Here is a 24,750-nt window from a genome sequence, read left to right as displayed (position 1 = left end):
TGGCAGGCTGTGTGGGCTGCTCGCTCACAGCTTCCCGCGTCTTCCCTTCCTTGTTAGGGCTCGACAAGGAATTTCAGCCTGCACCAGAATGGGCAGCACTTGGCCTCCCAGGAATCTTTTCTCTTTTTAATGTTTTTATTTTTCCATAACCATGGCCTTACAGTGTGTCCCCTGGGTACGATCTTTGTGTCATCATATTTTACATCACTTTAAATCTATTTCTATCTTACCTTTCATTTACATTTCAATTGCCTTTTAAGTCAACTCCTCCCATATAATTCTACGTTCTGTTCCAAATTATTCAATTTTCTGTTTCCTTTTGTCTACATTCGTTTTCTATCCAGCGATAAAAATATCCCTAGATCTTATAATACTCTAATTCTTCCTTCTCATTAATTGCCAATGTTCATCTGTTCATTTCTGCACAGTCTAATATTTTTTAAATTACCTCTCCTCCCTCTGAGGGATTTTTTTCCATTTTCCGTCTTCCAGGAATCTTGTGAATCCCATTGCACTCCAGAACATCGTTTGGGAATTTAATTGAAAACATTTTATAGCCCTAGCCTAGACCTTCCATCTTGGGGAAAGAGATGAGCTCTGAATTACTGCAAGGGGGGCTTTTTTATATTAAAAAAACCCATACTTTCTTTCTTTTTTCTTCCTGCCCATCCCAGCTGCCGTGGGTAGTTATATACAACACAGCTACTAAATGTCTTGCAATATGTAGATGTTGCTATGTGTTATTTCTAGTAGATGCTGATCCTAAGCTCGTACACACCGAGATCCTTGATGCATTTTGTGTTTATACCTGCACAGTTGCAAGTGGCTGGCTTCAGGCAAAGCCTCTCTGCCTCGTGGAAGGGAACTCACTCGGAAACATAAGCAGCCAGCCGTGCCTCTCTCCTGGAATTCTGTTACTCATGGCAGGATGGTTGTCTCACCCTGTTCCACCTGTTTCTCTAGGGTCAAGAGAGCGACTCCTCAGAAACCTCTGTGCGAGGTCCACGCATCAAGCATGTCTGCAGGAGAGCAGCCGTAGCCCTGGGCCGCAAGCGAGCCGTCTTCCCAGATGACATGCCCACTCTGAGTGCCTTACCATGGGAAGAACGGGAGAAGATACTGTCTTCCATGGGGAACGATGGTAAGTGTTTTAATTTGGGTGGAAGACGGCATCCCTTTCCTCATCTCAAGGGGCGTTAGAAATTAACATAAGGGGTGCTGCTAAATGGAAGAGTCCTTTTGCAAAAAAGAACAATCTCCTTTAGAAAAAGGGCAAGCAGCCCAATCGCCACTTTTCCCCTCCACGGATGATGCTGAATTAATAGCCGGTGGTCCTTTTGGCAGACAAATCCTCTGTTGCTGGGTCAGAAGAGGCTGAGCCCCTTGCACCGCCCGTCAAGCCCATCAAGCCCGTAACCAGAAGCAAGGCCCCCCAGGAGCCCCCCGTGAAGAAAGGCCGCCGGTCGAGGCGCTGTGGGCAGTGTCCAGGCTGCCAAGTCCCAGAAGATTGTGGCGTCTGCACAAACTGTCTGGATAAGCCCAAGTTTGGTGGGCGGAACATAAAAAAGCAGTGTTGCAAGTAAGTGCATGGCTGCGGGGCCTCCTCCCAGGGGGCAGCAGGGCACCCTCAAACCCTGACCTCGCGCTCGCTGGGGAGGTGCCAAGGGTGCCAGACCTTCCCGCGCCTTTCCCACCCGAACGGCCGGAGGGTTCTTGTGTCTCAGACCGAGAAAGAAGCCGGCGTGTGGAAGGGGAGCAAAGGGGAGCTCAGTAAAAGACCTTTGCCACACCTGATGCAGGCGCCTCCTGTTGCCGTCTTGGCTTTTGTCCCTGAGCGCAATGGGGAAGCAGCCCCCCTGTGCGAATCCTCCCTCCGTCCTTCTGTCCTCCTCGGGCTGCCTGGCTGGTCTGAGGCCGGGACAGGGAAGGCTTCCTCTTCTCTCCCTTGAACAGACTCCCAAGTGGGTCCTTCTCCCTGCAGCTGCTGAGCGGCTGGCATTGCCACGCATCTCCTGCTGGTGCCAATCGCTTCAAGCAACCAGATTTACCTGGGAGCTTGGGGGGGGGAGGGGCAGCCCAGGGCATTTCTTTTCACGGGATCCCTTCCCCTCCCCCCTGTGAGTCGGGAATGACCTGGGCTGACAGAAGACCAATAAATGGGAATATTTGTAGCTCAGGGTTGAAATGAGGACTCTTGGTGCTGTCTGCGCGGATTTGTTTTCTTGCAGACATTTCATGACCCAACTAGGTAACATCGTCAGTGTTAGTGATGATGTGACCTCGTTTGGGTGCAAGAAAACCACCCGGCTCAGAGGGGACCCGGGGACCCTGCTGGCAGAATCCCCCCCTGGAGCGCTTAGTAAGGTGTCTTTCCGTCCCTCCCTCTTCTCTTCCTGAAGGATGAGGAAGTGTCAGAACCTGCAGTGGATGCCATCGAAAGCTTATCTCCAGAAGCAAGCCAAAGGTGGGGGGCCCTGTGCAGAGGGGGGGCAGGAAGGGGCGGGGCACGGGGGCTTTCAGGGGAGCAGCGCCCTGTGTGGCTGGCAGCCCCATCCAGGTGCTTTTCTGCTTTGCAGCCGTGAAAAAAAAGGAAAGGAAATCCAAGTCCGGTGAAAAGAAAGACGGCCAGCTGGGGAAGGTTCAGGGGGAGCCAAAAGCAGCAGCAGCAGCGGCTCCTCCTCCTCCTCTGGCTTTGGGCAAAGAGGATCCGGCCTCCAAGAAAAGCAGCGAACAAGCCCGGAAGGCCAGTGAAGGAAAGATGGAGGAAGGGCAGCTGCCGCCACCGCCTGCCCCAGACCCCAAGCAGCCTCTACCTTCTGCCACCCGGAAAGCTGGCAAGCAAGCCCCTCCTGCCTTGCCTCCTGCCCAGCCGCCCAGCTCAGGCCCGCCCAAGAAGGAAGCCCCCAAAACCGTCCTGGCTGAGCCCAAGAAAAAAATAGCGCCATCTCTGGAAACAGGTACGTGTTGACATTCCCGACATCCCTGCTCCCCGGAGAGCCCGGTCGGGCCTTGCTCTCTGGTGTAAGACTGCCTCCCACAGGGGGGAAACGTCCCGACTCAACATCTGCATGCAAATTCTTGGGCACACATCAATGGCCGCATGAGGAAGCAGCAGGCAAATTGGACTTGCCTTTCTCTTTTGTAATCGTTTGTTCTTTTTCTCCTCCTGTGTACCTGTTTGCTGTACGCACATCCCGCTCCTTTAGCAAAGCCCTCTTGCTTCTGTCTTTCGGTTTAATCTAGGCCCGTACTTAAAGCAGAAGAAATTGGTCTCCTTGGGGAGTGGGGAGAGGCCTGGGGTATCACTTGATTAGAAGAGTTGGGCTTTGTTTCTAGAAGCAAAAAGTGGATACTGTCTTTTCTGCCCTAACAAGATCCCAAACGCCTCGTCGCTTCGAGAGACAAATCTTAGCTTATTGCAAAGTATGTTTGTACTTTTTCTAGCCGTTGAGCAAAACAGACAGAAGAAAATCATTCCGCGTCCCAGCTTACCGGTGAAACAGAAACCAAAAGAGAAGGTAACCTCAGGCTTCATCTTGCTTCAAGAAAAAAAAAATGTTCTGTGATTGTGTCCTCCTACTTAAAGCCTCATCCTCACCTCGCCCCCCTTTCAAAGGATGCAAACCCAGCGCACACCATCCAAAGCCAAGTCTGGGCTTCCAAAAAGTGCGCGTGGACTCTTATCCAAATACTAGCATTTCTGGCCTTTTAAGAAAAACCGGGTACCTAATATACGTGTAATATTTCTCCATTATTGTTCCTTGTCTGGTGGTCGTGGTAATTCAGTTGTGCGGTGTCTCTTGAGACTGACCACGTATCGCAGCCTGCTAGGCAAGGTCCCTGGGCCTTCAATGAATATATTCTGAGACCAGTTTGGGGAGGAAGAAAAGAAATATCGTGCCTCCCATCTTCCTAGGAGAAGCCCCTCCCAGTCGGCAAGCCAGAGAGCAGCGCCCTCAACACCCTGAGCCCTTCGTCCAACAACACCCCCCCTTCCAAGCAGAAGCCCCTGACCGACGGGGTCCACAGGATCCGAGTGGACTTCAAGGTAACACGGCAGCGTTGAGTTGGGCCCTGGAGGAGGGGCGGTTCCCTCCCTTCTCACCACACGGTCCTGCCCAGCAAGCAGCCTTGAGGGACTGGCAGAGCCAGCTCACACAAGCCTTGCTTCTCTGCTTTTCAGGAGGACTGTGAGGCTGAAAGCCTTTGGGAAATGGGGGGTCTGGGCATCCTGACCTCCATTCCGATAACTCCCAGAGTGGTCTGCTTCCTGTGTGCCAGCAGCGGAAACGTGGAGGTAAGAGAATAGCCAGGTATGGGGTATGGGGTTTCTTTTTCAGTTGCATTGTTTAAGTAAATTTGAAAGACATAGATGGAATTGAATCCTTCATCAAAACAATCCGTTGTTCTTGCAGAATCGTGTTGTTTTAAAAGTTTTTTAGTTGCCTCTGAAAACACAAACTGGTCCCAACTTCTGCCAGTTCCTCCTCAGCCCTGAAAAATATTTTTCCTTGTTGCGGAGTCTGGGATTGCTGTAGAAGTGAAATTGCTCACAGACAAGTTAGGATGTGGTCTAAAAGCATCTTCAGACGATTTTGTTTATGGACCCAGTTTCGTATTAGACGGGTACCTTGATACTCAATTGCTTTGAAATTCTTTGGATTTGGTTTTCTGCATTTTGACACAAAATGTTTATCTCGGTACTCGTCACTTGTTTGATACTCAACATAGCAGCTGGAACTTCCCAGCACTTTCTGCCTTGTAATTTACTACATTGCTCCCAAGGGGAAAATGTCTTTGGCACTCACCGTTTCTGGAACTTACTGAGAGAGAGAGAGAGAGAGAGAGAGAGAGAGAGAGAGAGTGGCCTGCCTGCTTGGCTGACTTGTTTCTTTGCTTGCAGTTTGTCTATTGCCAGGTCTGCTGTGAGCCTTTCCACAAATTCTGTTTAGAGGTTAACGAACGGCCCCAGGAAGACCAGTTGGAAAACTGGTGCTGTCGCCGCTGCAAGTTCTGCCATGTGTGTGGAAGGCAGCATCAGGCCTCCAAGGTAACTCCCTTCGCTTTCTGAGAACCTGGGGCAGAGCTGAGGGGCCCCGGACAGGCCCCTTGGAGCCTAAAATGCTGTGTGGCTTTGTGTGACGCCACGGCTCTTTTCTGCAACCCCATAGCAATTGTTGGAGTGCAATAAGTGCCGGAACAGCTACCACCCAGAGTGCCTGGGACCCAACTACCCAACTAAGCCCACAAAGAAGAAGAAAGTGTGGGTATGTTTTTCTGGGGAATCGGGGGGGGGTGTCTCTCAGCAGACTTTGTTGCCCAAACAAAATAGAAGAAAGGGGGGAGGAAGGAGAGTGGGTGTGATTATACAGATTCCTGGAGAAATGGACAGTCTCAAGTACCCCTTTTCTATTGGTCTTTTATTTTACTGTTGTGATTTCTTCTCCTTATTGGATATTGTGTTCTCAGAATAAGTCATCCTAGGGAGAAAAAAAGCTTCTTTTTCTCTTTCTAGATCTGCACCAAGTGTGTTCGCTGTAAGAGCTGTGGGGCGACAACTCCAGGCAAAGGGTGGGATGCACAATGGTCCCATGACTTCTCCTTGTGTCACGATTGTGCCAAACTCTTCGCTAAAGGTGCAAAAGGGCCGAATGCTATTGAGGACCAAGGCCTGGGAGGGTTGGCAGCCATTCCACCCGAAGGGAAAGTCTTGCTTTTCGACCTGGCCTTAGAAGGGGGATGGCGGACAGCTTCCTAGGTAGAATTGCACACTGCCTGATTCATTGATCACACTAAGACTTGCACTGTTTTAACAGTGGTTTGTTAAATAACCCACCATAAGCCCCGTTTTACCTGTATGAACTGAGAAGGGTCGTGTGTGTCGTCCCCCCCCTCCCACCCCCCGGTCAGCCAGCGACAGGACTTGCCAGCAGCCGTTCTTGCTTTGTGAGGCATCCGCAGCCCCTGCTTGGCCCCGACTCTCGGGCTGCTTGAGCCCATCTCCTCGTTTTCTGCTCCTTGCAGGGAACTTCTGCCCCCTTTGTGACAAGTGCTATGATGACGACGACTACGAAAGCAAGATGATGCAGTGTGGGAAGTGTGACCGCTGGGTTCACGCCAAATGCGAAGACCTCTCTGGTGAGGAACAGCATTTACCGTCAACAGACGTCACCCTTAGATTACTTTTGCAGATCACTCTGCTTTTAAAAAAAAAAGGTGGGGAAACCCCACAGGAAAGGTATCCAGAAATTCCTCTAATGCTCACAGACAGAAATGCGACGGTGTCAATCTGTGCCTTGAGCCAGTTTTAGAAAGTCTCGCGGTTGTCTTGGATCGCGGAAGGTGAGCGGAAATGCTGTGAGATGGTTTGGGGAAGGGTTAGTCTACTGAAACTAGCAGACTCCCGTATAAACCCCCGCTCCAGATGCCCAGCAGGGCGCATTCCTCTCAGTTGGTGTCAGTTGGCTGAGTTGGCAGGCGCCACATTTTTCCGATCCTGAGACTTCGGAACATAGTCAAGCCCTTATCCTCCCGCCCCCCTTTCCTACCACTGCACCAACACACCCTTCCGGCACCCAGGAAACCATCGCCATTTCTCTCTCCAGATGAGATGTATGAGATCCTCTCTAACCTTCCAGAGAGTGTGGCTTACACCTGCATTAATTGCACTGAACAGCATCCTCCCGAATGGCGGCTGGCCCTCGAGAAAGAGCTGCAGCTTTCTTTAAAGCAGGTTTTGACAGCCCTGCTGAACTCTAGGACGACCAGTCACTTGCTGCGTTATCGGCAGGTATGTCTACCTTTTTTCTTTCCCAAACTAACAAACCAACTCCGTGTTTGCCTGTCTGTCTATTTAGGAGATGTTGGTTGTTGGAAGTACAGAATTTCTAGGGGCGGGGGCAGGGGGGGGGAAGCAGAATTAGCTAAGCATCACACAATCTGAAGTCAATTCTGTGCTAAGAACTGAAGCTTTGGTATCAACTATCACAGTTCATATGCCAATTATTATCCTATGTCAGTTAAAGTTGGAGGAATCCTGAAGAAACACTGCTGTGCGCCAACGAGCTCTCTTAGACCCCATGGCTGCGTTCTTCCAAGGCTCTGTCAAGTCTTGGGAGGTGGCCCTACCACCACCACCACCCCCCAGTTTCCCTGTTCCAAGGTAGCTGAATGCAATGGATACTTGTGCATTATTGGAAGAGCTGTAGGTTTAAAAATGTGTCAGGCATTAATGTCCCAGGTGTGTGGAACGGTAGGTGGAAGAACTGTTGTCCCAGAGACAGGAGCATTAATTTTCTTAATGTGCGGAAGTAACCCTCTCCCCTCGATTACTATGCTGTGCATATTGTTTGTAAAATTCTGCAGAAAATGTTCTACCCTCTTATCTGTCTTCAGGCAGCCAAGCCTCCTGACCTGAACCCTGAAACAGAGGAAAGCCCACCCTCGCACAGTTCTCCCAAAGGCCCAGACCCTCCTATCCTTACAGAGGTTGGCAAGCAGGAAGAAGAGCCACTGCTCGATCTAGAAGGCGTGAAGAGGAAGATGGACCAAGGAGGCTATTCTTCTGTGGTAGGTCTTGGCGCGGTCGGCCACCCTCGCTTTCAGGACTTCTGCTGCTGGGGTGGAGAGAAAATTGAAGCCGAGTTAAAAGAGGCCATGGCGGGGCACTGGGCACTGAAAGGCCGCCATCCTCTTGCCACTTCGTGCACGGTTGTTGCCCTGTTTCCCCTCCTGTGAGTAGTGAAGAGGAGGCCACCCATTTGACCCCGGCATGGCTGGGCCAGGGAGCTGCCCGATGGAAATGCCGGTATTGAGGCATCCCTTAAGGACCCTGATGAGGTGGGTCTTGTTTTTCCCATCTAGCTGGAGTTCAGCGACGATCTTGTTAAGATAATCCAAGCAGCCATCAATGCCGACGGAGGGCAGCTGGAGCTCAAGAAGGCCAACAGTGTGGTGAAGTCCTTCTTCATGAGGGTAGGCTGTATTTTGCCCTTGCCTGGAGGAAAGTGGGTGTTGCCCTTGTTCCCAGAGCAGCTCCGATTCTCCTAGAAACCATTTTTAAATCTGTCATAAGTTCATCATTCCGATAAATTTGCCGAGCTCTGAGGCACTTTTCTTAAAAGGTTAATGACAAGCAAAGTAATACTGAATCTTATTAAAAATTGTGGTTTTCCTCTTTAGCAAATGGAACGAGTTTTTCCATGGTTCAATGTAAAGAAGTCAAGGTTTTGGGAACCAAACAAAGTCACGGCAAAGTAAGTAATTGCTCTGCTTCACAAAGCCACTCCCTGTTGCTAAGCAAAGGTGGTACCCTTGGAAACCACCTGGACTTCCGAACGGCCTCGCTGGCCGCATGCAGCAACTTCGGTCGAGCGCCCTGTCTCCGAAGAGAGCTGAGGGACGAGCTGGAGGGCTTTGGAAGTGGAGAGCTGCATCTAACTGACGGCTGTGTCTCTTCCTGTCTTTCAGCAGTGGAATGCTGCCTAACGCTGTGCTGCCCCCCTCCCTTGACCATAACTATGCACAGTGGCAGGAACGCGAAGAAAGCTCTTCTGCTCAGCAGCAGCAGCCCCCCCTGATGAAGAAAATAATCCCAGCTCCAAAGCTGAAAGCGCCGGGAGAGCCAAGCTCCCCCACGCCACTGCACCTCCCTGCCTCACCCTTATCCAGTGAGAAGTTGAGCCTCCTTTTCTTGCACTCTCTGTGGGAGGTTCTCCCGGAAGATGGGCTTTTCAGCTTTGGGGGAGCAGAGAGGAGCCCTGGGGGCCCACTTTCTGCCTAAATGAAATCCATCCCGTTTCTCCCCCACCCCCCACCCCATCCTTTGAGTTGCTTGAAAGAGCTCTTAACTGCTCATCCCTTTGCAACTGGGTCAATGGCTCCCATAGCTAATCCCGTTTCTTCCCCATATTCCTCCTTGGGAGTTAATGCTTTCCGTTTGCTTTGAGGTCCCGACAGAGGCCAAGACGACAGCCCAGCTCTTTCCCCGCCTCCGGATGTGGAAGACAACCGGCAGTGCGCTCTCTGCCTGAAGTACGGTGATGACGGAGGCAACGTAAGTAGTGCCAGACTGCCCCGATTCCAGTCTTGCTGAGGTTCTCCTGCTGGCTCCGTCTCCTTCAACTAATCCTGGCAGATTGATCTTGAGTCCCCTTCCTCCCTTAGAGTGATCTCGTTTGTCCGTTAAAAACATTCGATTAAATCCCTCTGAGACTTTGGCGAGCAAATTCACTTGGCAGTAATGTTATCAAAGAGACTGTTACATTTTTATCCCACTTAAAAAGTCAGCTCAAAGCAGCAGACATGGTCAACACACCAACTGCCTCGCAGTTCCCCCTCCGTAGCAGTCTTGTAATGTGGGTTTGGCTAAAAGAGAGCAACTGGCCCAAAGTCCTCCGGCCAGCCGGCTTTCATGCCTAGAAGACGGGCCCAGAATTCATTGCCTGGTTTCCAGGAAGCGTTTGGAAAAAGAGAACTAGAAAAATATTAGTGACTGAGGGATTCTTCCCATTCTTTACGGATGACTCAGAGGTGGTAGAGATTGGTTAGGATCTCATGATGAAATTCAGATATTTTGTTAGAATACAAACAGCTGTAAAAGCATTGGGGAAACCTACATGGTAAAAGAAAAACAGGCATAAGTTGAGGATGGAGAACACCTGGCTTAGCAGTTGCATGGGAGAGGAATCTTGGGCTGATCGTTTGGCCACAGTCTGAAGGCGCCTTAGCAGTATTTACAGAGGATCAAGCCATCTTCGAACTGAGACCAAAATAATGGGCCTTCTCTGGGCACCCTCCCTGCTCACCAGCCCTTCCTCCCTGAACAGGGTGGGACTTCTGCCTGTGAGTGCCTTTGGTGGCACGCTCTTTGCTTTTCCGCAGGATGCTGGCCGTCTCCTTTACATTGGTCAGAACGAGTGGAGCCACGTGAACTGTGCCCTGTGGTCAGCCGAAGTGTTTGAGGAGGAGGATGGCTCTCTGAAGAATGTGCACGTGGCTGTGATCCGTGGGAAGCAGCTGGTGGGTAGCTGGTGTGACTGCTGAGAGTCCACTGCCGCGCTTCTCTCCTTGCCAAACTCCAGGCGCAACGGGGCGTCTTTGTACTGCAGTTCCAGTTGGGGGACCTCAGAGCAGCATTTTCAGAAAGGGAAAAAAGGTTTCTTCTGAAAGAAAAAGATCTGCGAATTCAATGTTATTGTTTCATTTCAGTAGTGCCGGTGACAGGAACAAAGGAGCCTGCGGAGTGTGGAATGGGCTCTGCTTGGCAGAGTCTTAGCAGCCAGACTGGGGCGTAAAAAGGGGCTTTTCAGCAGTTAAGCTGGGAGTTGCCCCGAGCAGTTGAACTGAGGCTCAGTCTCTTCCTTAAGTGCCGATTCCTTCGGATTGCTTCAGAGCGCCTGCTGAACGTTCTCGGCCGCTGTGTTAAACAAATAGATGTAAATGTATGCTTAAATGAGTGAAATATACAATGTGGTAACCCTAAACATATGCTTAATTTGTAAAAACACGGGGGGGGGGGGGGGGGAAGACCAGGAGCTTTGCTTGCTTACAGCTAAGGGCAAGAAAGATGGGCCAATTAGGAGTTCTCTGATCTCATAATAATCAGATATATAAAACATTCATTTTAACCGTGCAGTATTTGTGCAGTTTGACAATCAGAGTAACATGCCAATCTTGCAGCGATGTGAGTTCTGCCAGAAGTCGGGTGCCACAGTCGGCTGCTGCCTGGCCACTTGTACCAGTAACTACCATTTTATGTGTTCTCGGGCCAAAAACTGTGTCTTCTTGGAGGATAAGAAGGTGTACTGCCCACGACACAAGGACATGATCAAAGGAGAGGTGCGTCCTGTGCCACTTGCCCCTTTTCTTGCCCCTCACTTGCTTTTTGCCCGGGTGACTTATTCTGCCGTGGGCGTCTTTGCAGATAGTGCCAGAAAATGGCTTTGAGGTCTTGAGAAGAGTCTTTGTGGATTTTGAAGGAATCAGCTTGAGGAGGAAGTTTCTGAACGGTTTGGAGCCAGAGAACATCCATGTGATGATTGGTAAGCCCGTGTGTGGAGTCAGACTAGATGCCCTCTTGTGCCCCTGCTGTTCTGGTGCTTCAGCCGTTCTTCTACTTCCACGTAGGGTCGATGAGCATCGATTGTCTCGGCATCCTGAACGACCTTTCTGACTGCGAAGACAAGCTCTTTCCAGTTGGATATCAGTAAGTGGAAGCCGCTCCTGGGTCCCAAGCTCTTTCGGGAAGAGGGGGGGGGGGGGGCAGGGCTGGTTGGCCGATTCCCCACAAGAAATGGAAAAAAGAACTTTTTTGATTCCTTATTATTGCTCATTGTTCATTTTAAATTTGATTATGAAATACGAGGTAGTTCTCATTTTGTGACCACAATTGCAATTGGCAGCTTGGTAATTAAGTGAAGCACACAACTATGCTTAAGGTCTTACTTCAGCTTTCATTTGCTTTACAGACCTGCAAAGGTTGTAAATGCAAGGATTGTTTGTAAAGTTATTCATTACCATCACAATTTCAAATGATTGTAAAGAAGGCAGTTGCTACCTTCCTTTAGAGTGAATACTTTTAAGGTGCGGCATCCATATGCTAAATCCCTTCCCTGCACATATTTTTTACAATGTGCACAACAGAAGCTCTTCCTTACACGTCCCTGTGTTGTGAGCGAGCAGCAGCAGTTGCAAAAGGGACGAGGGACTCTGCCCCAAATACTCCGGCTAGGCGCTTCTTGTCATCCTCTGCGCTTGAGATTCCAGCCGCCGTAACCCATTAAACAAAGAGCAGGAAAAATCATCATACAGTAATTGAAAGAAAAGGATCTTGAGTTATTCTATTTTAGTAACATTACTTACTTTTATAGTCAATATAAATTAAATGAATTCACATGAAAAATTAAATTTGAGACAGGATCATTTAAAATTATTTTGTTTTTGTTTCCTTTTTCCAAAACGTCCATTTTTCTGTGGCTTCAACATTTCCAGAAAAATTATGTTATTGTCCCAGCACTTATCTGATGTATGTACTGTTTGTCCAGGTGCTCCCGGGTTTACTGGAGCACAACGGATGCTCGAAAACGTTGTGTTTACACGTGCAAGATCATGGAATGCCGTCCTCCTCTCCTAGACTCTGACATCAACAGCACCATGGAACATGATGACAACCGGACCATTGTCCACAGCCCAGTGTCACTTTCAGGTGTGGGGCAGCAGAAGAGGGCAGCCTTGTCTTCCCTGGGCCCAGTTCCTTTCCAGGAGCTGCCTTTGAAGTGGGGGCTGAGAGGTTCCCCTGCAGAAATGCTTCTCTTCGGCTCCAGAGGGAGGCAGGAAGGGGCTGAGTGGGCAGTGTGGCTTCCTCTAGAAACTGGCATTTAAGACATGCCTCCTTTCAGAGTTGAGTCTCCTTTGCCTACTGGAGAACCGAAGGGCAGGCGGAATTTCTCAGAAATGCCACTGGAGAAATATTTCTCTCACAAAATCCCCCCTCCCAACATTTTCCTCCCTCCTAGTTGATGTGGTGTGCAGGCCCTTTCTTTCCCTTTCCTATGGAAATAGAAGCTACTGAGGAGAAATGATTCTTTTTGATCTTTCCCCCCTGAAATTGTTCAAATACACTTTGATTTTAATTTAGATTTAGATAAAATTTTAATGTAGATGGTCCTGTTTTTCTCCTGCAGCAGAAATTCCACCCAGAGATGGTCATGTGGCATCAGCTGAGCTAAACCCTCCCTCGGCAGATCTTCCTCCACATCCTCAGAACTTCAAGGCTCTGCGCATCAGAATGCCGAGTTTTGCTCCTTCCCAGCGAACTCCGGGTTCGAGGCCATTGCCTTCTGCAGGTCTGGCTCACGACTCTTTTTTCTGTGATGGCTTTTGACTTAACTACAGCTTGAGAATATGGAATGTTTCTTTTTCTTACTTAAAAACTATATTCAGACATTTATTTATTTAATTTAAATACCTTAAAAAGTATTTCCAGATAAGACTAACCTAGCCCTGTTGTAACTTAAAGCCTGGCAGAAATTTTCTTCCCTTTCCTGGTGTGTCATTTTGAGAGAAAGCCCATCTCTCTGCCTTCCGAGGTCAAAAGCAGAACTGAGCTAGGGACAAGGAGCGCTTGGCCCTGGGGATGAGGTTTCTTTGAGGTTCGTTGTGTTCAATTTTCTTCTTAATTATCTCTCCCTAGGAAGCCCCACCCCTGTGACACATGAGATCGTAACCGTGGGAGATCCTCTCTTATCCTCTGGACTTCGAAGCATTGGCTCCCGGAGGCCCAGCGCATCTCTGTTTCCACAGCCAGTGAGGTCTTGGATGCTGCCTCCCACCAGAGTTGGGGCCACTAACGCTCAGCACAGCACCATCTCTTCAGGAGCCAGCAGGAGTCCCGTCCCAGAGCACAGTGTGAGCATCAAACATACCGAACACTCTGTGGGACCAGCAGCCTCGCACGTCGCTCTCCAGGACACCTTGGACCCTCCCAGTCCGGCCATCCTAAGCGGAGGCAGAGGGGCTTCTCTATGGGAGGGAACCCTCTCCTTTGACACCGGGCCTTCCGGAGGGCCCTTTTCTGCCAAATTAGAGAAAGGGAAGCTGCTGAGCCCCAAAGATCCAAGTGCTTCCTGTGGGAATCCAAAAACAGGCCCCCTTGGAGAAAGCCTCTCTGGCCCAGATGGAAACCCAAGCAAGGGAGGGAAGTTCCTAGAGTGCCCTTCTGGACTCTTCTCCCCCAAAGAACCCGTAGCTTCTGCACTGCTGCATCAGAACCCCCCAAAGAAGGAAAAGGACCAGCATCTGACACAGACAGACACAAATTGCTTTTATGAAGCCCCAGAAGCAAAGACCTCGCCCTTTTCAAGGAGCCGATCTCCGTGCACAAACGATCCCGTACCTTCTGTGGGGAGAGAGAGGAGAGGAAAAATAAAGAAGGGGACAAAAGAGAGACATTCTAGTAAGCTTTTTAGAAGTTTAAGCATCCTCCCAAGCAGCCACAAAGAATGCGTGGAGGCAGAATTGGTTCATCGGGCAATGACCTCTGGACATATGCAGCCACAGCCACAGCCGCAGCAGCAGCAGCAATATAACAGCGTTGCTGTTGAGAAACTCATTGACAATAACCTGCTTGGCCAGGAGGCATCCAAAGCTGCTTTCCAGAGCGAAATGGCCACCTCCAAGGATTTGCAGAATTCGCAGAAGCGCACAGTAAAAGTAACCCTGACTCCACTCAAGATGGAAGGTGAGAACCAGTCCAAAACTGTTCCGAGAGAACCCGGTGCGGAATCTCAGCCAGGGGTTTGCACATCGGTGCCGCAACCGGCTTCCATTCCAGAGCGCTCGGGAAATGACTGCATGGTCCCAGAAACTCAAAGCTGTGCTTCCTCCTCAGTGGCCCCAAGTGACCCCCCTTATCCAAACCTTCCTGTCCAAGACAGCAGCTTGATGATTCAGGACGGAGCCAAAGAACCGGAAGATGGGTCCTACAAGCGGCGATACCCTCGGCGTAGTGCCCGTGCCAGATCCAACATGTTTTTTGGTCTGACCCCTTTGTACGGCGTGAGGTCCTACGGTGAGGAAGACCTTCCCTTCTACAGCAACTCCACTGGCAAGAAGAGAGGCAGGCGGTCAGCTGAAGGCCAAGTGGACGGGGCTGATGACCTCAGCACATCAGACGAGGAGGACCTGTATTACTACAACTTCACCCGGACGGTTGTCTCCAGCTCAGATGAGCACATGGCTTCTCATAGTTTGTTCCGTGAAGAGGAACAGATCAGTCTCCCCAAAATCTCTCAGCTGGACGGGGTGGACGATGGAACGGAAAGTGATGCAAGCATCACAGTAACGACGAGGAAAATCAATTCAGGAAACAAACGGAGCGGCAAAGAAAATGGAACGGAAAGCTTAAAACTCGAACGAAGCGAAGACGGTGGGGAGAAAATGCAAGTTACCAAGAGTTCAGTTGGCCATAAAACAGCTGATCCCAAAATGGAGAATTGCCGGGTCAAAACTCAAGATCCTTTGGAAGCTCAGCTGAGCTCCCTGGAAGCTGTCGGCCGGCGTCCGCGTGCCAACACGGAGCCCTCGGAGAAGAACCTGCTGGACACCTTCAGCACAGAACTGCTGAAGTCCGACTCCGACAATAACAACAGCGACGATTGTGGGAACATCCTTCCTTCAGACATCATGGACTTTGTTCTCAAAAACACCCCCTCGATGCAGGCCCTGGGGGAGAGCCCGGAGTCCTCGTCCTCTGAGCTCCTGACTCTGGGAGAAGGCCTGGGCCTCGACAGCAACCGGGGCAAAGACATGGCTCTCTTCGAAGTCTTTTCCCAGCAGCTGCCGACAGCCGAGCCGGTGGACAGCAGCGTCTCCTCTTCCATTTCGGCCGAGGAGCAATTTGAGCTGCCCTTGGAGCTGCCTTCCGATCTCTCGGTCTTGACTACCCGGAGCCCCACAGTCCCCAGTCAGAACCACAGCAGACTTGCAGTCATTCCAGAACCTTCCCTCGCCACCTCGGGGGAGGGATCCATGTTGACCCTCCCTTCCTCGGACCCTGCTGAGAAGAGAGGGGTGGTCGCAGAAAAGGCCTCCTCCGGTGAAGCAGAGCCAGCATTGCTCAGCCCGCGAGTGGCCCCAAGCCCCCAGGGCCCCCTGACCCCCGACCCTTTCATTCAGAGCCACCTGGAAGCAGAGCACATGGGCAGCCCGCCCTGTGGACCAAGGGAAGATCTGGCTGGTGGCGGCAGCAGCGGGACCCCCGGCCTCCCCGTTTCTCCCTCCCTCCCGCTCCAGAATCCCAAGTATGGGCCAAGTGGCCCCGACAAGCCCGGCCCGTCGCCCATCTCAAACGCTGCCGTGCAGACGGCCCCTCTCCACTTGAAGGCTGCTGCGGAGAAGCTCCTGGTGGTCAACCAGAACATGCAGCCTCTGTACGTCCTCCAGACGCTGCCCAACGGCCTCACCCAAAAGATTCAGCTGACTTCTCCCATCAGTTCCGGGCCGGCCGGCATGGAGGCCGGGGCTTCTGTGCTGGGCCCCATGGACACGGCCAGCCTGGCCCTGGCTGCAGGCCTCAGCCCCGGCTTACCCTCCACCAGGCCTCTCTTCCCTGCGGCCAGCAAAGGCCTTCTGCCCATGCCTCAGCAGCACCAGCACCTGCATTCCTTTTCGGCCAGCCCCTCCGGCGGCACCAGCAGCTTCCCGGCAGCCCTCGGCAGCCCCGCCTCAAGCCTTCTGATCGGGGTCCAGCAGCTGCCCAACCCTGAGGCGAACACAAGGGCGGATATTGGGCCTGCGGTCACACCCCCTCCCACGGGCCTCGGCAAGAAGCGGCCCATTGCACGCCTGCCAAGAAGGGCCAAGAAGTCGGCTGCTCCTTCTGCCGCGGCTTCTTCAGACCTGGCCCCAATGAACTTCCCTCGGTCCTCCCCGCCTCGCCACCCAGGCCTGCTTGATCTGGGAGCCGCGTGTCCCCGCACCGTGCCCAGCCTGGTCAAGCGCTCCAAGCCAGGGGTCATGTACTTTGAGCCCCTGTTGCCTCCGGAGGCGGCTGCTACAGAGGCAGCCCTTGGAGCCTCTCCCAGCGTAGCTTCTCCTCCCCCCGGGCGGAAGGCGGCCCCGCTGCCAGCACCTACCCCCGGCCCAGCGGTCCCGCCCCACCTGTTGGGACAAGGAGGCTCTGAGGTGCCGAACGTTTCGGACATGAGCTCCCTCGGCAGCCTGTTGATCAAAGCCACGCGAGAAGGGCTCAGCCTCCCGGAGCAGCCCGCTTCAGCACCGCCCCCAGCGCCCAGGATGTTTCTGTCGCATAAGGAGGTTTCGTTGGCCCAGTCTGCCTCTGCGGGGCCAGCGACTGCCCTCGCCACCGGCCTCTCTGTCTTGCCTCCCGCGAAGGCCGTGGGCACGTCTGCAAATCCTGGAAGCGCCTACCAGTCTGAGCCTCTCACTCAGCTCCTGGCTTGCAAGGCTGGGCCGCCCCCCGCTCACCTGGACCTCCCCCCCTCCCAGGGAGCTCCCCTTTCAGACTTCCCCCAGCCGATGGATGCGGCAGCCGCGGGCCGAAACAGATCGTCCCCCTGCGTCCCCACAGCCTCTTCCGGGAGCTCCCCTTCCACCGTGCTGGGCTCCACCAGGGCCCGATCCAAAGTCAAGCGCTTGCCGACCCCTGTGGGCAGCAAAGGATCCGGGAAGAAACCCAGGGCGCCTCCATTCTGGAACAGCTTCCCTGGCCAATGCGTCCCACCACAAGGCACGAGGGTGGCAGCCCAGGACCCAGGCGGAGGGTGAGAGAGAGAGCTACGGCCCTGACTTCCCCCACCCCCACCCCTTTCCAGCCAAGCCCCTCAGTGTTTCTGGGGTACTGGCTGCCCGCTGGCTGAGAGGCGGCTCCCCTCTGCCCTAATGCCGGACCAACAGGGTGGGGGAGGGGGAGGGGCGGCGGTTGGTTCGGGCTGCTTTGGGGGTTCTAAAAGCGCCACTGGGTGCCCTTGCCAGAGTTTGCCGTAGAATTGGCCTCTCCCCGGCCTGGGGAAAGTCTCACAGTTCAGTGGGGCTGCGTTTACGGTAAGCCCGACTTCCAAGCTCTGCTTTGCCTGCCCGTGTCTCCTAGGCCCCAGCCCCCCCGGGTGCAACCAGAGGAGGCCACAGACGTCCTGCAGCCAGCCCACAAACCAGCAGGGTAAGTGGATCTTTTGGGACCAAGCCTGGTGGGAGGAGGAAGCGCCCAAGGCCATCCGCACACCCACCGGCCTTCTAGGCAAGAACCGTTCTTGGATGTCTCCCACTGTGCCAAAAATGCCAGTGGAAATTGAGTGGGTTTCAAAACACCCAGGGAAACGGAGCTCCAGTTCTCGTTTTAGAAACATTTGCTGAGGCTTCAGCACCATAGAGCCAAGGTGGCGCAGTGGTTAAATGCAGCACTGCAGGCTACTGCTAGATCAGCAGGTCAGCGGTTCAAATCTCACTGGCTCAGGGTTGACTCAGCCTTCCATCCTTCCGAGGTGGGTAAAATGAGGACCCAGATTGTTGTTGGGGGCGATATGCTGACTCTCTGTAAACCGCTTAGAGAGGGCTGAAAGCCCTATGAAGCGGTATATAAGTCTACTGCTATTGCTATTGCTATTGCTATATCTCTGGTGCTTCTTGAGGCCTCAGAAGTGCGGATGACGGTTGAGGCCAAAGGTCTTCGGTTGCAAATCTGCTCTCCCATCAAACACGGAGGGGCCTCCCAGAAAACTTTTCAAACCTCAGCGTGTGCCTGTCAAACGGCTGACCTAAGCGGTGGCAGGCGTCTCGGTTACGTTGAAGGTGCAGCTGAAATGGTCCTTTTCCTCCTCCTCCTCTCTGCAGGCCTCAGCAGCCCCAGCCACAAGCTCAGCCAACCCCGCCCGCCTCCAACGAGTCAGAGCGCGCAGGTACGTGGTGAGGGCAGGCGTCCTTTGCCCTGCCTGAGAACTGCGGTCCGTATGTCACGGTCCTGCTTTGCTGCTGTCAAATTTCCGGGAAATTTTCTTGGACCGTCTTCCGTTTGGCCGCGGATGATTTGCGTGGCCGAGGCGTCAGGAGGGCTCCTTTTTTCCCTCCAGATTCCAATGCGGAGGAGGAGGAGGAGGAGGAGGAGGAGGAGGAAGAAGGCGGCTTCAGCTCTCCCCTCATGTTCTGGCTGCAGCAGGAACGGAAGCGGAAAGAAAGCCTTGCAGAGAGGAGGCCCCGGAAAGGGCTGGTGTTTGAGATCTCCAGTGACGATGGCTTCCAGATCTGTGCAGAGAGCATTGAAGGTGGGGCCAGGAGCATCCAAGGGGGGGGGGGGATACTGTTGAATGTATCCTCCTCCTCCTCCTCCTAAATGCCGCCTTCTCCCCTTCACCTTAGAAGCCTGGAAGTCCTTGACAGACAAGGTCCAAGAAGCTCGGTCGAACGCCCGCCTGAAACAGCTTTCCTTCGCAGGTACCAGCAGCGGGGGGGGGGGGGACACCGAGAGGGCAAGGCTCCGTTTGCTGCGCTCGACCCCCTCCCCGTGCAGAAGAGCCCTTGCTCTGTTTCCCAGAGGGCGGGAGCAGCCTCTCCAGCCCTTCGGCCTCTGCTCTCCCTCTTCCAGGTGTGAGTGGGCTGCAGATGCTGGGCATTCTCCACCACGCCGTTGTGTTCCTGATAGAGCAACTCTGTGGAGCCAAGCATTGCTCCAACTACAAGTTCAGGTTCCACCAGCCAGAGGAGGCCGAGGAGCCTCCCGTGAACCCCCACGGCTCTGCCAGGGCTGAAGGGCACCTCAGGCAAGTGGAGTCCTGCTCCTTCCCTTTTCCTCCCCAAGGCGGCAGAAGCCTCGGGGCCTCACAGGGAGAGCGGGAAGTGTAAAGCAGCACCCTTTCTCCAAGATGTGGGTGGGCACAGCATGCTTCCCCCCAAAAGCGTTGTTCTCCGCTTGCCTCTCTTTGTTCAAAAGTTCTTCATGTGTTGTATTTTATCCCATTTTCCAGACCATTACAGTCTTCCACAGGGGCTCAGAGCCGTTAAAGGAGAAAGGCAGGCAACCTCAAAGACGAGAGGCGCAGGGGACCGGGGGGGGGGGGGATGGGCTCTTTGAGGCCAGAGCAAGGCGGGGGGGGGGGGGGCATGAGGCATTTTGGCCAGGCCAGCCTTCCTTTGCTGCCCTTCTTCTCTGGGCTGGAGCATAGCTGGGGAGCCTGCTGTCGTGGCACTCGATGTGATGCGTAATGCCTCTCTTCTGCACTGCAGGAAGTCTGGTCTTGACATGTTCAACTTTCTGGCTTCTAAACATCGCCAGCCCCCACAGTACCATCCCAACGATGAGGAGGAAGAGGAGGTGCAGCTGAAATCTGCCCGGTACGTAGCAGGAGGGAAAAGCTGTCAGGCTGTGGCTCATTGCAGATGGGAGGAGGGGGATTCCTGAACCTGAGCTGTAGGCCACAGTGGATGGTAGTAGATCCTAAAGAAGCCGGGGGGGGGGGGGGGAGGGAAGCGGCCTGTCAGGCTTCACGGAGGAGGTTTGGGGCTGCCTCAGACGCTCAGGTTGAAGAAGACGTCAGGGCTTGTGCCAGCCCTCAAGCCGGCTCTTCCTCCTCTGTCTTCAGGAGGGCAACCAGCATGGATCTTCCGATGCCCATGCGCTTCCGACACTTGAGGAAGACCTCCAAGGAGGCAGTTGGGGTTTACAGGCAAGTGGAAGTTGGGACAGAAAAGGGCTGGGGAGAAGGAACCTCGGGAATCAGCCCTGGGGGAGCTTGTGGCATTTTTGGAGATGTCGGAAGGCAGGCTCGCTTGCCAGATGCCCCCAGGAACAAAGCGAGGCTTGCCAGCCTTGTGTCCTCTGCCATCCCGCCAGGTCTCCTATCCACGGACGGGGCCTCTTCTGCAAAAGGAACATTGATGCAGGGGAGATGGTGATCGAATATGCTGGCAACGTGATTCGCTCCATATTAACTGACAAGCGCGAGAAATATTATGACAGTAAGGTGAGTTTTACTTGTGGAACAGTTGCCCAGCTCTGTAGGCTGCGGGAGTGGTGGGTTGGTCTGGCTTTGGTAGGACTGCCCCATCTGGCCGGGCAGGTGGCTCTGGAGATCTCACCGCCGTCACACACGCTCTCTGTCCCGCAGGGCATCGGCTGCTACATGTTCCGTATCGATGACTCAGAGGTTGTGGATGCCACCATGCATGGGAACGCAGCACGCTTCATCAACCATTCCTGCGAGCCCAACTGCTACTCCCGAGTCATCAACATCGATGGCCAGAAGCACATCGTCATCTTCGCTGTGCGCAAGATCTACCGTGGCGAAGAGCTGACCTATGATTACAAGTTTCCCATTGAAGACGCCAGCAACAAGCTGCTCTGCAATTGCGGTGCCAAGAAGTGCCGGCGTTTCCTCAACTGAGCGGTCGAGCTGAGCCACCGCAGCGGCCACAGGAGGCTCAGGTGCTGGTGCCCCTCAAGCAGCCACAGATACGTTGGCTTCATCTGGCATGCCCTGCGCAGAGCGAGGTGGACTTTGGTGTGCTGTGGGACTGAGAAAATGGGAACGTGGGCTGGGCCGAGCCGGCACGAGAGCCTGGTTGCCTCTTCAAGTTTGGAACGTGCGCCCTCCCCTCCTGTTCCAGCTTGGGCTGGCGGCTGAGCAGCGGTTCTCCAAAATCCCTGTGGCCAGTGGGCAGGAATCCCAAGGCAGCAGCTTGGCTGGGCAGATCTTTGGATGGGCTTTCAGGAGGAGAAGCAGACCTTCAGAGGAGGAGGAGGAGCTTCTGTCCCAGAGAGCCTCCGCCTCTCCCACTGAACATGGGCAGCTCAGCCCCACCGGCCCCCCCGTCTCAGAAGTGTTGTAGTGGCCCCCAAAGTCAGAGCACAGCCTGTTTTGTGGGGAGGCAAAGGGCTGGTCAGTGTGGCTGGAGCTGCTCTGGGAGTGCAAAGGAGGGGAGGGAGGCTGGACTTTGTGGAATCCATTTCTCCCTTTCCAGGCCTCCTTCAGTTGCACCATCTCGAATTAAGTCTTTGGATTTTCCTTGGTTCTGTTTACATTTTAGTATTTAAAAGTTTTATAAATGTAAATATATTTTGTATATTTTTCTATGAGCAGCACTTCATAGGAAAGAGCACTTAGGAGACTATTTTTTCAGTCATGGTTGCTTCTTGACTTTAAAAAGAATCCATTTGAAGGGTGAATGTTTTATTTTTAATAGGATGCTCTTTCCAAGGTTGGTTCAGGCACGTCCAGCCTCTCCCTCAGGAGGGGAAGGAGAGTTTTCTGGGTGCTGCTTCGGCTGCCCCTTCAGACGCCTCCTCCCATTTTCAGGGGAGGATGGAAGCGTTTGGTGGGTCTTCCGTTCTCCAGCAGTCAAGTGGTCGACCGGCTCTCCCTGGAGGTTAAGCTTCCCTCCCTCTCCGGCCTCACTTCAGGCCAGCTTCTCACCAGGCTCCGCCCTGGTCTCTCTTGCTCTGGAGACGAGGCAGCTCAAGGCAGAGGATGCACATCTCTTTCAGGGGAGCAAAGCCCACTCGCCCCTCTCCTGGAAAGGAGGAGTGGGGGCTCCTGACCGTCACCTTTGCTGTCCCAAGCTGGCCAGACCTTTGTACCCCTAGGAGGCATTTGGGGAGAAAGAGGCAGGCGCCAGCTGGGCTTAAAAGGAAGAGGCAGTTGCTGCCTAAAGCTGCTCTTTCCGTCTCGGCTGCTAGAAGAGTCCGCCCTTTCCTCGGAAGGCTCCGGATTTCGTCTCAAGCTTTGGTTGGGCCCCCTTCACAGGCATCTCCTCCTCCTCCTGCTGCTGCTGTTGCTAATCTGGCTGTCCTGAGCAGTAGCGGAGCTGCTTTGGGCTGCTCTGAAGCCCAGAATGCCGCTGCCGCTGCACCTGAGAGGGAGGCTGGGCAGAGGCTGCACCTCCGGAGCGGCAAGGAGAAGAAGGGAGCAAAAGGAAGCTGGGCTGGGCAGCTTCCTGGAAATATGAATGTATCTCTCTAAGAACTGACAGATCGTGAGATCGAAGAATACTAAGTCAGTCCACCCTTTAAAGGTTTTATTTTTTTTAAAGGAAAAGCGGGTCACTGCAAAGGGCTGGGCAAGAATCTTCTCTTCTTTGTTGTGAAGCAATACCAGGTTTTCAGTCAAATTCATCCTCTGCGCAGAATCATGTCATTTGGCCAGGTTGTTGCTGGCTCATCTCCTGCTCTCTCTCTCTTCCCCCCCCCCCCCAAGCCTGCAAGTTTTTATGACTATAAATAAGGTATCTATAGGACTAATATTGTACTGCATTGTGTCTTGAAGCCTGGCTTTGAATTCTCTTTAACCCTTTAGGTAATGGTTGTGTCCCAGTTGCTGAAAAGGCAGGAAAAGCAACACGCCAAGGGCTCCACGGGCAGCGGATGCCGCCCCCACTGGACCCGGCTCCGACTGCAGGGCGGGGTGGGGGCTCTGTGCAGACCTCCCAGAAGTGAGGCTGGGGACTTGGCTGCTGTGGATACTCCTGACCTTCTTCTGTGTTTAATAGTCAATCCTTGTACAACTTGCTTCTCTCCTCCGCCTCTTCCTCTTTCGGGATTCCAGTTGGTGGAGCTCCTCGCCTGCATTGTGCGCTTTCTGGTCTCTTAATAAGGTCTTGCAGCTTCACCTTCCCGCCAAGAACCGTGCCCGTGGTGTTTCTTGGATCCAGCGTCTTCAGTAGCTACAGGTAGTGAATAAATGTCTCAAGCCACTTTGCAAAAGCTACATAAACAGGGCTCTCTGGTCCGTACAAAAAGCAACTTATCATGTAAAACCAATTTTGTCTTTTTTTCTTGTGTTCTTCCAAAATGAGGTTTTTTTTTTCTTTAAAAAGAGGAAATGTGTTGCTTGTGCTGCATCAGTGTTAATTCCCTGTCATTGTTACAGGGATGAAGGAAGTACTTTCAATAGTTTTAAGAAATGACTGAAAGACTGAATGTAAAAATAAGTGTATATAGTTGTACAAAAAAAGGAGTTTTTAAACATGTTTATTTTCTATGCACTTTTTTATTTAAGTGATAGTTTAATTAATAAACATGTCAAGTTTATTGCTTCAAAGGATGGGGTTTCTTTTGATCGGGGCCGAGATTTTTCCCAGGCTGCCAGTCTGTGGTTCTCCACGCGAGGCAGCCATTGACATCCCAATTCGGCATTCCAGTATCTTTGCTGGTCGGGTCCAGGGGACTCCAGGTGCCGCATGCCCAAAACAAGGGAATGTGCAAAACTCCCCAGCCCTGCTCCCCCCCCCCCCCCCCCGGAGCTCTCGGAAGGAGCAGCAGCACTTTCCCTCCAGCGTCCCGAGAGAGCAAGGGAGCGACTTGGTTGAGCCTTTAGGCCTTCTTCCCCTCAGGGGCATTTTCTCACAGGAAGCGATAAAGCCCCGTTGAATCCATCTCAGCCTCGCTTGGTCTGGAGCAGGTGGGCTTTCATTACTTTCCAGCAGATGAACCAATGTGGAAAACGGACAGATTTTTGTCCTTTTCCTGCCACTCAGCCAAAATGCCTGTTTCTACTCTCTCTTGCTGATGGAAGAACTCTTCGCAATATTCTCAATAACGAAGGATGTGTTTGTACTCAGTAGTAAAGGTAAAGGTTCCCCTTGCACATATGCGCTGGTTGTTCCGTACTCTAGGGGGCGATGCTTATCTCCGTTTCAAAGCCAAAGAGCCAGCGCTGTCCGAAGACGTCTCCGTGGTCATGTGGCTGGCATGACTAAACGCTGAAGGCGCACAGAACACTGTTCCCTTCCCACCAAAGGTGCTTCCTATTTTTCTACTTGCATTTTTACATGCTTGCGAACTGCTAGGTTGGCAGAAGCTGGGATAAGTAATGGGAGCTCACTCCGTTACGCGCCACTAGGAATTCGAACCGCTGAACTGCCAACCTTTCTGATCAACAAGTTCTGCGTCTTAACTACTGTGCCACCGCGTCCCTCGTACTCAGTAATACCTAAGAGTTATTATTCATAACGATCAACCAATCATACAATTGAAAGCCAGAAGGTAAAGCACGTCAATTTGGCCACCTATTAGCGGTCCTTCTGGGAATCGCACTGTACTTGGCCCCTGCTATTCTCTGTGGCTCCCCAAAGTCACACAAGTCAGATTGGTGTCTCCATCTCTGCTGCTCCTGGGCAAGAGGGACTGGCAAGTGTACCTACCTTCCAACAAAATCTTCAAGGCTGCTTATAAAAAAATGGCAGCAGGGCCTTCCTCCCAGCCGCCACTCTCGGGGCACCTGACAGGGCCACTGCAGCAGCATTTGA

The 24,750-nt window shown here is 52.8% G+C and overlaps 1 protein-coding gene across 2 annotated transcripts in view; it reads left to right on the top strand.

The window, feature by feature from the left end:
• KMT2A (lysine methyltransferase 2A) overlaps positions 1-23,232 on the top strand; it is a 31,030-nt gene extending 7,798 nt beyond the window's left edge. Inside the window, exons 4-36 of one of the 2 annotated variants that reach the window (XM_032230005.1) lie at positions 964-1,141; positions 1,345-1,579; positions 2,400-2,464; positions 2,577-2,957; positions 3,445-3,518; positions 3,917-4,048; positions 4,184-4,297; positions 4,904-5,050; positions 5,172-5,267; positions 5,516-5,636; positions 6,025-6,138; positions 6,606-6,790; positions 7,396-7,569; positions 7,864-7,974; positions 8,182-8,255; positions 8,470-8,669; positions 8,949-9,055; positions 9,883-10,020; positions 10,681-10,839; positions 10,925-11,042; positions 11,128-11,206; positions 12,045-12,205; positions 12,687-12,845; positions 13,193-17,282; positions 17,609-17,677; positions 18,349-18,413; positions 18,585-18,776; positions 18,871-18,945; positions 19,097-19,271; positions 19,735-19,842; positions 20,091-20,174; positions 20,342-20,471; positions 20,616-23,232. In XM_032230005.1, the coding sequence (XP_032085896.1) occupies positions 964-1,141; positions 1,345-1,579; positions 2,400-2,464; positions 2,577-2,957; positions 3,445-3,518; positions 3,917-4,048; positions 4,184-4,297; positions 4,904-5,050; positions 5,172-5,267; positions 5,516-5,636; positions 6,025-6,138; positions 6,606-6,790; positions 7,396-7,569; positions 7,864-7,974; positions 8,182-8,255; positions 8,470-8,669; positions 8,949-9,055; positions 9,883-10,020; positions 10,681-10,839; positions 10,925-11,042; positions 11,128-11,206; positions 12,045-12,205; positions 12,687-12,845; positions 13,193-17,282; positions 17,609-17,677; positions 18,349-18,413; positions 18,585-18,776; positions 18,871-18,945; positions 19,097-19,271; positions 19,735-19,842; positions 20,091-20,174; positions 20,342-20,471; positions 20,616-20,891 (8,586 nt within the window). In that variant the 3' untranslated portion in view covers positions 20,892-23,232. Of the gene's footprint in view, positions 1-963; positions 1,142-1,344; positions 1,580-2,399; positions 2,465-2,576; positions 2,958-3,444; positions 3,519-3,916; positions 4,049-4,183; positions 4,298-4,903; positions 5,051-5,171; positions 5,268-5,515; positions 5,637-6,024; positions 6,139-6,605; positions 6,791-7,395; positions 7,570-7,863; positions 7,975-8,181; positions 8,256-8,469; positions 8,670-8,948; positions 9,056-9,882; positions 10,021-10,680; positions 10,840-10,924; positions 11,043-11,127; positions 11,207-12,044; positions 12,206-12,683; positions 12,846-13,192; positions 17,283-17,608; positions 17,678-18,348; positions 18,414-18,584; positions 18,777-18,870; positions 18,946-19,096; positions 19,272-19,734; positions 19,843-20,090; positions 20,175-20,341; positions 20,472-20,615 lie in introns of both variants that reach the window. The other variant, XM_032230003.1, reaches the window with a different exon arrangement.
• The last annotated feature ends 1,518 nt before the right edge of the window (positions 23,233-24,750 follow it).

This window comes from Thamnophis elegans, chromosome 13, assembly GCF_009769535.1.
Source record: "Thamnophis elegans isolate rThaEle1 chromosome 13, rThaEle1.pri, whole genome shotgun sequence".
NCBI lineage: Eukaryota > Metazoa > Chordata > Lepidosauria > Squamata > Colubridae > Thamnophis > Thamnophis elegans.
The sequence above is the reverse complement of the archived record's forward strand: the minus strand, read 5'-3'. Positions and strand labels throughout refer to the sequence as shown.